Genomic DNA, 12,497 nt, shown 5'->3' with positions numbered 1-12,497 from the left:
CAACTTCCATCTCAAGGCCATCAGACTGTTAAATAGCCATCACTAGCCAGCTACCTCCCGGTTACTGAACCCTGCACCTTAGAGGCTGCTGCCCTATGTACATAGACATGTAATCACTGGCCACGTTAATAATGGAACACTCGTCACTTTAATCATGTTCACAATACTGCTTTACTCATCTCATATGTATATACTGTATTCTATTCTACTGCATTTTAATCAATGCAAGTCCGACATTGCTCGTCCTAATATTTATATTTATGTATTTATTTCTTAAATCCATTATTTGACTGATTTGTGTGTGTTCTTGTGAATTGTTAGATTCCACTGCACTATTGGAGCTAGGAACACATTCATTTCGCTACACCCGCAATAACATCTGCTAAAAATGTGTATTTGATGAATAACATTTGATTTGATTTGAGAGGATAGAAGAGAAAGGCATTAGAGAGGAGGGTTGGGGAGAGGAAAGTGGGGGTTGGTTGGTGAGACTCCTACATGTTTTGAACCAAGACAGCCTATCTTTAGTTTGCGTTGTGTGTGTGCAAATGCATGCGCAATGTCTCAATCCTTCTTATTATTGCGACGTCAGGTGTGTCCATCAGTGACAAGCCTCCAACCTCGGCTCTGACATGGAGTGGACTTCAACTAGCTCTCCCTGTTTGTCCTGCTTCAGACTTTTTAATTACGTTTGAGTTTCATCACTTCTGAGTTCAGATTTTTTTTTACCTCGCTTGTCCTTAGCTTGTTCTTTCAACAGCCACAAGTAAAACCAGAACTACTGTGTGCGGGGGGGGGGGGGGGGGGGGGGGGGGGGCGTATTATGGTTTTCAACACTGTTTCATTTAAATCCGTATTTAATGTCTGTGAGCGTTCCAGGGAGAACTATTTCTGACCCTTTCTCCATGCCAGGTTATCCCTCTCAGTGGAAGAAAAGCTCTGCTCTCCCGCAACTCTGTATAATACATCCAGAACCCTGCCGCCCTCCCCCCTGTATGCTCCTCCACCTTTCTCAACCAGGGCCCAGCCTCCCAGTCTGACCTTATAAAAATCACTGGACTACTTCCAGAGGAGGACATTCCATTAGATTAGGGACACCCCTGGCTCTGTCCTCCTCCCCACCTTTGCCCTAACTGTCTGTCAGGGACGTTGGAACTCCTCTCTACCGTTAGATGAAAGGGTGTGAGAGAAAGTTGGGTAAAAGTGTATTTGCACCTCGTTACAACACTCTATATGGCCATAATATGACATCTGAAATGTCTCTATTTCTTTTCAACGTTTGTGAGTGTAATGTTTATTCGTTTCTGATTTGTTTACTTCACTTTTGCTTATGATTCATTTCACTTGCTTTGGCAATGTAAACATGTGTTTCCCATGCCAATAAAGACCTTGGAGGGAGAGGGAGTGAGAAAAGGTAGAGGGGAGGAGGGAGAGGGGTGCGGGCCAGGTTGGGCTAATCTCAGCCTTATCTACTGGACTCTGGGAGTCTGGCTCCAGCTCTTCTGGGGCTCCTCCCATCCTGGGTAGGGGAGGGAGGGAGGGAAATGCCTTCTATTCAGCCTGACTGGTCTGACTTCAAAGGCGCCAGAGGCAGCACCGGGTATCCTTTCTTTCATTACCAGGAGCTTTGTGCTAATCTGCAGGGACACACCTGACGTCCCCTCAGCTCAGGGAGTAAGTGCTGTGTAATCTGGACATAAAGGAGACTTAATCCCTGCGTCAGGGTCACATACTCCTGCACCTCTACCTGATCCAGGATCAGCTCAAGAGCTTGTTAATTTGTTAATCAGAGCCGGGTTGCAGTCAGGGCCATGTGTGGATCACAGGAAGAGCGGGGTCAGGGACTGGCATCTTAGCTAACACCAAGGGACATGGAGGCCATGTAAGGCGAGCATTGAAGAAGCAGTCGGCCAGTGTTTGGGAGTAGTGAACTACATGTAGTTCAACTAGTAATTGAACAACATTTTGCAGTAGCTTGGTGCTACACATTCTGCTAACATCTGACTCTGTCTTGCAGTTTGTAGTCTATGACATTTCAGAATTAGATCAAATAACTACCTTTTCAAAATAACTTTAGTTAAGTAAACACATTTTTTATTCGGGGTAGATTTGGTGTAGCTGAACTTCTTTGGTAACTTGGTAAACTATCTTTTCAGAGTAGCTTGCCAAACACAATAGTTGACCCTCCCATTTGACATCCAGAGGGTAATGCACAGTAAAAGCCAGTTTGGGAGTTTGCTAAGTCTGTTGAAAGTAAAGTCCACGTCCATAGCTCTATAAAGACAATGATGTTACTACAAAGCCATGTGGAACAGAAATAAAGTATTTAGCAGAGCTGTAGCTCCCATTGTGAATGATTTATTCACGGTGGAGCTCCTATGGCCTTAACATTGATCCCTACTTCCTACTGTAGCTCAACTCCTGGCATGCTCATTGGGTGGCAAATGATGCAAATAACAGCAGCCAAACAGCATGCCTCCAGAGATGGGGATTCAGAATAGAATCATCTCGTCCCCTTCCTCAACATACAGTGCATTCGGAAAGTATTCAGATCCCTTGACTTTTTCCACATTTTGTTACGTTACAGCCTTATTCTAAAATGTATTAAATGTTTTTTTCCCCTCATCAATCTACACAAAATACCCCATAATAACAAAGAAAAAATAATAATCATTTAAATACATTTTTTAAAATTTATATCACATTTACATACAGTGCCCTCCATTAATATTGGCACCCGTTGGTAAATAATAGCTAAATGGGCTGTGAAAAAAAAACCTTTCCTGTTTTATCCTCTTGGTATTTCATTCAAAATACAAAAATCGAACCTTTAATTGTAAAATGATTGGAAAAAAATGTATGTGACATAAATATTTTTATCTGAAACATGTTCCACAATTATTGGTACCCCTAGAAATTCTTATGAGTAAAATCTAACTGGAGTAATTCCCATTCATACTTTACGTCAAATTCACCTTAGTGATTAGGAACACTCAAGTGGTAAGCCATGACTTCCTGTTTCACTGAGGTATAAATATGAGGTGACACACAGGCCAAGTCCCTACATTTCTAAAAACCTGTTTTCACGTTGTCCTTATGGGGTATTGTGTGTAGATTGATGAGGGAAAACAAACCATTTAATACATTTTAGAAAAAGGCTGTAACGTAACAAAATGTGGAAAAGGGGAAGGGGCCTGAATACTTTCTGAATGCACCGTAAGATTGTGAACATGGAAGTTCTACTACATTATCTATGGTTATTACAATGTCATGACTCTAGTTCATTTTAGTCCAAACTTCAAGTTAAAGAAGAAGAATCTTGGAAGTTTAATAACAACAATTAATGAACACAAGTAGAAGCCCTTTAAAAGATACAGTGCCTTCAGTCTAGCTGCTATAGAGTGAACAAAGGTATACAGTATGTGCTCTGCGCGAGTAAAAAAACAGCACAGAGTTGTACTGCTAATTGGCCAGCATTGCAGGTTCCTTGAGGATTTCTCTGGCAAAATAAGGAGATAGACGAGCAGAAAAACACACATGTACAAAAGCAGACATGCTTTAGTGTTCTGGCTTGCAGCATCTTTAAGGCATATGGGTCTTTCTATAAATAATGGGGCAAATGTGTGACATTGGGATCAACATTTCAAAATGGTTTGAAACCAAACTAAAAAAAGGATGTTCATGCAGTTCCACATGTCTACTTAGAGGAATTAGATGTGAACATATGCAAATTGGCCCACAACTCCAGCTATTCAACAACATAGGTCTAGGATTATACATCCTTTAAGCAGGGTTCATACTGACATTGGCAAGTTAAAATTAGGGACTTTTAGGAATTGTGTTAATTACGGAATTGTAATTTTCAAGGACCTAAATGTTATACAATTCTACAATTTATATAATTGTACATATAGGTTGTAATATAGAACCCCCCCCCCCCCCTCCCAAAAAAACATGCAAAAAGTGTCACTTTAAGATAATTAATTTGTTAGGCCTTGCCAACGCGTTGATATTCAAAGTATTATTATATTATAAAATATGTGAGAACAATGTGGACACTGCCTGACTAAATAGATTGGATGCATGCATGGCGATTTTCTGTGGCCTATGTGGTCGACGCAGGCACACATAATAAAGGCACGAATAGCGGTAGCATTAATCTCACCATTGCTGTTTTTATCATGAGAAAGTGACCAAAAAACAGGTTCCTTTTTCAATGGAAGGATTTGAATGGAAAGCCAAGTTGAAGCCAACAATAGCTGTTGTCGTCCTCGTAATAACCGCAAGTGGTTTAACCGCAACAGAGTAGCGTAACACCCTTCAATTGAAACTGCGGGAAACAAACGAAATTGGCCACACCTCACAAAACCCGATCAAAAATGAAATCACGGATAATTGAAGCGAGCATGAGAATCAAAAATGGACTACTCTGTGTCCAATCAGAGGCACAGCAGCATGAACTCATTACTTTGACTCTTTCTCTGTTAAATCTAACAAGACCCTTAATCAAGCAGACCGCAACAGATGATCAACATACATCTTCAACATCTTCACCGGTGCAACGAATAAGACACCAAAATATTGTGGACGTTCCATGCGACCACATTTTTTTCCAGCACTTGGGTTGTTGTTGCATCACAACAGCTGTTCGTCACTTGACTGTCATTTGAAACATTCCTCTCCGGATCAGATTATGATGTGTGAAAATATCATGGTCTAACTAATCAGATGGAAAATCAAATGCTCATCCAACAAGAGTTATGTAAAAATATTGAAGAACCACGTTAATGACAGTATCGATTTGGGTTTTAAGTATCAAGGTAAGGTGACTCTTTTGATTAGAAGCATTCAATTTTGCAATGCATACATTACAAACAACAAAGCGACAACTAGATCCAGGATTCATACAGGGTTCAAGTTCAGTGTCTAATTTAACTGATTTTAATGCTTAATATATGGTATTACACCTTACAATACCACGAATGCAAGGACAGAAAAGTTGTGTTCTATGTCACACGATTCTGGACAAATCCATCAAGACACCAACCATGATAAAGGATTTTAAATCAACTCTCAACTCAAAGTATTTTCCACATTTTGTAACAGCCTTATTCTAAAATTGATTTAAAAAATATATATATATATCCTCAGTAATCTACACACTACCCCATAATGACAAAGCAAAAACATATATTTTTTTAAATGTTTGCTAATTTATTCAATATTAAAACCCAAAATACCTTATTTTACCTAAATATTCAGACCCTTTGCTATGAGACTCAAAATTGAGCTCAGGTGCATCCTGTTTCCATTGATCATCCTTGAGCTGTTTCTACAACTTGTTTGGAGTCCACCTGTAGTAAATTAAATTGACTTGACATGATTTGGAAAGGCACACACCTGTCTATGTAGGCTCCCACAGTTGACAGTGCATGCCAGAGCAAAAACCAAGCGATGAGGTCGAGGAATTGTCCATAGAGCGCCCGAGACAGGATTGTGTCAAGGCACAGATCTGGGGAAGGGTACCAAAAAAAGTCTGCAGCATTGAAGTTCCCCCAAAACACAGTGGCCTCTATCATTCTTGAATTGAAGAAGTATGGAACCACCAAGACTCTTCCTAGAGCTGGCTGCCCGACCAAACTGAGCAATCGGGAGAGAAGGGCATCGGTCAGAGTGGTGACCAAGAACCAGATGGTCACTCTGACAGAGCTCTAGAGGTCCGTTGTGGAGATGGGAGAACCTTTCAGAAGGACAACCATCACTCCAGCACCACCAGGTCAGGCCTTTGTGGCAGATTGGCCAGACAGAAGCAACTTCTCAGTAAAAGGCACACGACAGCCCGCTTGGAGTTTGCCAATAGGCACCTAAAGACTCTCCGACCATGAGAAACAAGATTCTCTGGTCTGATGAAAACAAGATTGAACTCTTAGGCCTGAATGCCAGATGTCACGTCTGACGGAAACCTGGCAACATCCCTATGGTGAAGCATGGTGTTGGCAGATCATGCTGTGGGGATGTTTTTCAGCAGCAGGGACTGTGAGACTAGTCAGGATTGAGGCAAAGATGAACGGAGCAAAGTACAGAGAGATCCTTGTTGAAAACCTGCTCCAGAGTGCTCAGGACCTCAGACTGGGGCGAAGGTTCACCTTCTAACAGGACAACAACCCTAAGCACACAGCCAAGACAACACAGGAGTGCCTTCGGGACAAGTCTCTGAATGTCTCCCCATCCAACCTGACAGAGCTTGAGAGGATCTGCAGAGAAGAATGGGAGAATCTCCCCATATACAGATGTGCCAAGCTTGTAGCGTCATACCCTAAACCCTAACCCTAATGTAATATTTCAGTTTTTAATTTTTAATAAATTAGCAAAAATGTCAACTGTTTTCTCTTTGTCGTTATAGGGTATTGTGTATAGATTGATGAGGGCAAAAAAAAACATTTCATCAATTTTAATGTGGAAAAAGTCAAGGGGTCTGAATACTTTCCGAATGCACAGTAGCTGGTCCTTCTGTAGCTCAGTTGGTAGAGCATGGCGCTTGTAACGCCAGGGTAGTGGGTTCGATCCCCGGGACCACCCATACGTAGAATGTATGCACACATGACTGTAAGTCGCTTTGGATAAAAGCGTCTGCTAAATGGCATATATTATTATTATTATTATTATTAGCTTTGATCCACCTTACAGTATATCTTAATGCAATGACATACATTTTTTTGCAGATTAATATCAAAGACTTATCAACAGCTGTAACAAGTTGTCCAGTGTAAGAAATCCTCACTGGTGACCTAGTCTGTCTCACGACCCCATACAAGTTCACATTTGTAGGAAGCAGTGGAGGAGACAAAGCTCTGATTTAAAGCAAGAGAAGGTGTATTTGTTGGCTCTTTTTCCTGCTCCAACTTTCACAGTCCAGCACCCTACTCTCACTAGTGTTCGAGATGATTTCCGAAGGGCCTCTGGAAGTCAACCCAAAAATGTTCCAAAAACTTTTGGCTTGAGAGTGCAGACAGAGTAGTGTGAACGGAACTCTCTCCACCCTCTACCCGACTTCACCTCCCAGTCCCTATCCCTAGCCCTTTGGTCCCCCAAGTTAACTCCTCTTTTGGGAATCTGTAGCAGATAAAGATTGATGTCATTGTCGGTCGGAGTCTTTTCCTCCCTCTTCCCCTCCTTCCCTCGTCTTGGTCTTATTCATCTTCTCATGACCACCAGTATAATTACAGCAGCTAGCTCCTCAACTCAGCCGTCCCCAGAATGAGCTGTTTACTTTGGGCCGCTTGCCTCTGGCTACTGTGGCTGAGCGCTGATCCCCATAGTACTCAGCGGGGGCAGCCACACAGTCACCAAACTCAACCAAGCGCGTGCCCGCCAGCCCTGCTCATCCAGGCTCCCACCCAGCCGCCACACGGCCGCCGCGCTTCTTCCAACGCGCGACCGCCATAACCGCGTCGGTCCATATGACCAGCCTACCCATGCTTTCTCTTGTCAGTAGTGGTAGCTAGAACAGTAAGACATCAACTCTTGTTGAGGAAAATCATCATCATAATTCATTTTAGTAATGGGTTTGGATGTATGAGGAGGCACTAAGTTGGCTCTGGACGGGCATAGCTACCACATATTTTGTTTTCCATTTGCCCAAAGGCTGAGGAGGAATGAAGTGGCGTTTTTTCATTGAGACTTTCCCCCACACCAGTGGGTCTACAGTGTGTCAAGTGTCAAAACAAGCTCTACTATTTTAAGTTTTAATGTCACGTGCACAAGTACAGTAAAATGCATTTCTTGCAAGCTCTAGTGTAATTGTGTCTCCTTCAGGAGAGTGACACTAAGACTTGGAGGGAGCAGAATTAACAGCCTCTGCATCCTTCAAGACAGTTGCTTTGTGAAGGTGTTAAAGTACACAGTTAGCCATTGTTATGTAAATGCAAGCTGAGAAAGACCCTGGACCTGGGCCTCAATGTCAGGGCAAGTCCGCCAGAGCCATGTCCGCCAGAGCCATGTCCGTCAGAGCCAAGTCCACCAGAGCCAAGTCCGCCAGAGCCATGTCCGTCAGAGCCAAGTCCGTCAGAGCCATGTCCGCCAGAGCCATGTCCGCCAGAGCCATGTCCGTCAGGGCCATGTCCGTCAGAGCCATGTCCGTCAGAGCCATGTCCGTCAGAGCCATGTCCGCCAGGGCCATGTCCGTCAGGGCCATGTCCGTCAGGGCCATGTCCGTCAGAGCCATGTCCGTCAGGGCCATGTCCGTCAGGGCCATGTCCGTCAGGGCCATGTCCGTCAGAGCCATGTCCCAGTGAGACAGGGGTGCCGGTCGGCGTCAAAGAAGAAGTCTGAGTCGTTTGGGTAAAACACTGGGATAAATCCTCATTGCGAACTCAAAATAATCATCTGCCCTGTGCAAAGGGAGGGGAGTGGTATTTGTTTACCAACAGCCCAGGCAGGCTGGCTGTTGGGCCACAGAGACACATAATATATTCCTTCCAGTTGGGCTGATCATGTGTAGTGTTGGTTGGTTGCAGGGCCCCTGCCTGCTAGCCAGCCAATCTCAGGCCCCTGGACCCAGGTGCTTCCTGTCTACAATTTGGGAAAAGCGTGAGTGAGCTCATGATGGGCCAAGTCAACCATGAGCATTACGCCCTCCCTGCTCCAAGCCCCATGGGATCGGCAACAAGGCTTTAAATATCCAACTCTATTTTTTTCTCTTTCTCTCTCTCTCTCTCTCTCTCTCTCTCTCTCTCTCTCTCTCTCTCTCTCTCTCTCCCTTTTCTGTCTTTCTACCTCTTTTTCTCTCTTGTAATCAGTGATGGCAGATACATTTGTCACTAACGTCGGTGCAGGGAGTGAGCTGAAACGTTAAGTGGGGATCCTTGTAGCTCCTCTCCCGTCTATTCGTTTGGCTGTTTCCTACTGCTGAGGTGTTGCTTGCGATGCTGGTAAGACATGCTGATTTTACCCATGAATCCTATCTTGGGCTGTGCTGTCTGTGTGTTGTTCTGTTGCCGTTCCCTGTGCCTTTCTGCTCCCTGTGCTTGTTCTTGTTTTTGGAAAGGAGCTCTCGGGTTCTTCCATGCCTGTGCACACAGCGTACATGCATAATGTAGAAGTTGTGTCCAGAGTGCACGCTCGAGGTGAGGCCGAGGCGTCGAATATTCGAGCAAATATTTTCACAAGTGAGCGGGGATTTACGCGGTTTTGTGCCAGCTGTGGCAGTAGCGTAAAACATTTATATGCTCCCTGAAAAATGCATTTTATGTGTAACTGAAGCTGTCGCCTGTTAAACGGCTCTGACAGGACGACTGAGGCTCCGTGTGTTTTTCACTGGGATGATTCTTATCCAAAGGGAGAAGATGGGAGACTGAGCTCTGTGTGAGGATCATTCTGGACATCAGTCCAGCTAGTCTGGAGCAACGTCATTGGCAGAGGGGTAGAGAGCCTCCTAGTGGCCACAGTCTGCACTCACAGCCTCAAGCTCGGCTCTGGTTCTAAAAGTACAACTTCTATATCGACTCGAAAAAATGAAATAAAAAGTGTAAATCAATTACAGCCAAGCTTTTGGATGGGCATCTTAGTCTTGAGGATTGTTGTACCCGTTTTACCTACATTTTTGTGTTGTCTGATATTTACGAAACAACAGCTGACTAACTCTCCCCGTCCGTACACAGTTAATTTAACTCACTTATATTGTTTTTATCTCTTGACACATGAGCTTTTAACATAACAGGGTATGATTTATGACCACCATGAAAGGAATTATTTTTGGTCTCCAGTAGAAGCTTGAGAATAAGTGAGCCACTCAGCTGTCAAATCATGGTGGAAACAGCAGGCTTTTGGTTTGGGATCCTCCCTTCAGCCAGCTCCTTGCCTCTCCAGAAGGACTCTTTCACCTTGGCTGGTTCTGGTTTTAAAGAAGGGGGCAGAACAAAAGAATAACATTACTTGTCTGACAGACAGCAGGCAGGACCTGTTTGTTTCAGGGCTGGTGTCATTCAGGAGGCCTGGCGCTGTGTAGAGGACTAGCTAGCTAGCTGGGGCAGGCTAGACACAAGCGTCGGTACACTAACTGCTCATAAAATAGCTGATGTCACTCATTCACAGCCTGGCCCCAGTTGTCTCGCGTTTTGATTGGTCCTGACGGGGTATTTCCATGGTGATGGGGGGTCAGTTAAGGTGGTGGTGTTTACTTCAGTCTGCAGCATACCCAACTAGTCTGCCTAGCCTGACGCCAGCCAGAGCTGCTTCTGCGTGTGCTGCTGATAAGAGACTGCGTGCCACCGCTTCACGGTGACTGTTGAACTCCTAAAGGTTGGGTTAGGCCAGGGTCTGTCTCCGGTGGACAGAGAGGGCTGTTTGCTCCAACCAGGCTGCGCCGTCTAAAGAGTATAATAAACAACCTGAAAGGACAACTGAACCACTCAATTCGGGCCAGTTCCCTCGAGCATTTTTCCCACCCATCTGTTGACCTGCTTTGAGAAGGAGAATTGAAGATTGAAGCCCGTTAAAGTGGCTCTACTTAACTTCCTGCTCTCCTCTCTGTGAAAGAGTGACAAGTAAAAGACCAGAGGTCAACTGCAGTTCACGTGCTGTCACTGTCCTCCAGGGTGACCTTAAACCGATTGTCACCACTCCAGACTGCTCGTTTCAGACTATGACCTTAAGAACATACATAGACGGGCGGAACGGGTTCATGAAAGCGTCACTTCAGTTTCTGCTGAATGGTCTCTCGGTCACCTCTGGCCGTGTGGTTGTGGACAAATATACAATTGCATTGGAACTGGCGTCTGTCTCCCATTCTCATGCTGTTCTAGTTTACCCACAGCATTGGAAAGACGTGTTTAATCAAATAAATATTTGGGGCCATTTTATACGTTTCTTTTACACGTTTACAATTTCACCCACTTCACCTTTTCAATTCAGCTCTGTGTTGGCTCCAGATCTCCAGATAACTGTCCCCCCGGCAAGGCCAGGCCCAGGAACAGCTGTGGAAACAGCACACAGTGAGCTGTGGCGACTAGCGAGGGGATCTGGTGTGCTGGATCCACGCAGCTCTGTGGAGATGGAAGTTTTCATTTCCTCAGGATGTAGCGTCGGCTGTTTGAACAGGTGGTGGAGGAATCCTCCTGGGACACCGGCTCCACTCATGTCGTCCAGTTTTGGACTCCTCTCTTCAGCATCGCATTCCCCAGCCAGCAGCACAGACGAGCAAAGCAGAGTAGGCCCTGCACAGAGAAGAGCAGCACAGGGGCCCACTCCCCCCCCCCCCCCCCTTCTGCTCTGCAAGTCCTCTCGTGATTGCGAGGCGTCCCGCTCCCAGCCCACTCCCGTCCCAGCCCGTCCCACATGGCAGGCTCCAGAAGAAAAAGCCCAACCAGACGCGTCTCCTAATGCGTTTCCAGTCCCCCCTGTCATTGGGGTTATTACTGCTGTGTGCAGCTGGGCTGTGCTGGGACTGGGGACCTGGGAGCGCCTGTTAGGGGGGGAAAGTGAGCATCTGAATGCTCTAATTACAAGAGGAGGGGATGTGTGTTTTGTGTTCTTACCCCCAGGGGCGAGGATGCACACTGCCTGAGTCATACTAGACTGGAGCCATTGCATCGTGTCTCTCTCTCCCTCTCCTCCCACTGCTTACACAACCAGCTGGGCTACGGAGATACACAAACACAGAGAGACATAGATTTACTCGATGGGAGGATGGAGAGAGGAGTGCAATGCGGAGGATGAAAAGGGAGGAGGCGGAAGAAGGGGAGGAGGAAGAGGGGAGCGTGCGAGGCTCTGGGTAGATTTATGGCTTGCTGTTGAATCTAGCAGGTAAATACCAGGGAGGCCCTCCTCCCTCCCACCACCCCCAGAGGAATAGGCTCTGGGATTATGCCACTTGTTGAAGCTGTTTGCACAGATTCTCAGTTCGGTACAAAATCCTGCAGGGCAGGACCTGTCTCTCCACCACTCCCACTTCCACTCTCACTTCTTTTCAGTCTGCCTGTCTGTCCACCTGTCTGTCTGTCCGCTGTCTGTCTGTTCGCCCGTCTGTCTGTCTGCCTGTCTGCCTGTCTGCCTGTCTTTCCGCCTGTCTTTCCGCCTGTCTGTCTGTCTGTCCGCCTGTCCTTCTTTTCCGCCTGTCTGTCTGTCTCTCCGCCTGTCTGTCTGTCCGCCTGTCTGTCTGTCCGCCTGTCTGTCTGTCCGCCTGTCTGTCTGTCGGTCCGCCTGTCCTTCTTTTCCGCCTGTCTGTCCTGTCTCTCCGCCTGTCTGTCTGTCTGTCCGCCTGTCTGTCTGTCCGCCTGTCTGTCCGTCCACCTGTCTGTCTGTCCTTGTCCGCCTGTCTGTCTGTCCGCCTGTCTGTCTGTGGTTTTCCTGTTCCTCTCCCTCTTCCGATCTCTTGATATCACAGTGTCATTTGAAATGTCAAAGAGCGAGGCAAATGATCGAATGCTTTGAACACATTAGGCTTAAAGAATGGTGTTGAGCTCTATTTTGTTTTCGATTGCCTGTTTATTACCATTCAG

General features: G+C 45.7%; 1 protein-coding gene across 2 annotated transcripts in view; it reads left to right on the top strand.

Moving 5' to 3' along the window:
• Positions 1–12,497, top strand: part of LOC124031508 (E3 ubiquitin-protein ligase PDZRN3-B-like) — a 125,082-nt gene that overhangs the window by 69,480 nt on the left and 43,105 nt on the right. Inside the window, exon 1 of one of the 2 annotated variants that reach the window (XM_046342815.1) lies at positions 8,805–8,930. The exons of the other annotated variant lie outside the window; for it this stretch is intronic. Within the exon in view, the coding sequence (XP_046198771.1) occupies positions 8,925–8,930 (6 nt within the window). The 5' untranslated portion in view covers positions 8,805–8,924. Of the gene's footprint in view, positions 1–8,804; positions 8,931–12,497 lie in introns of those variants that run through there. 2 annotated transcript variants of the gene reach the window in all.

This window comes from Oncorhynchus gorbuscha, linkage group LG03, assembly GCF_021184085.1.
Source record: "Oncorhynchus gorbuscha isolate QuinsamMale2020 ecotype Even-year linkage group LG03, OgorEven_v1.0, whole genome shotgun sequence".
In the NCBI taxonomy this organism is placed as follows: domain Eukaryota; kingdom Metazoa; phylum Chordata; class Actinopteri; order Salmoniformes; family Salmonidae; genus Oncorhynchus; species Oncorhynchus gorbuscha.
Note: the sequence above shows the minus strand (reverse complement) of the source record. Positions and strands in the feature narration are given on the sequence as shown.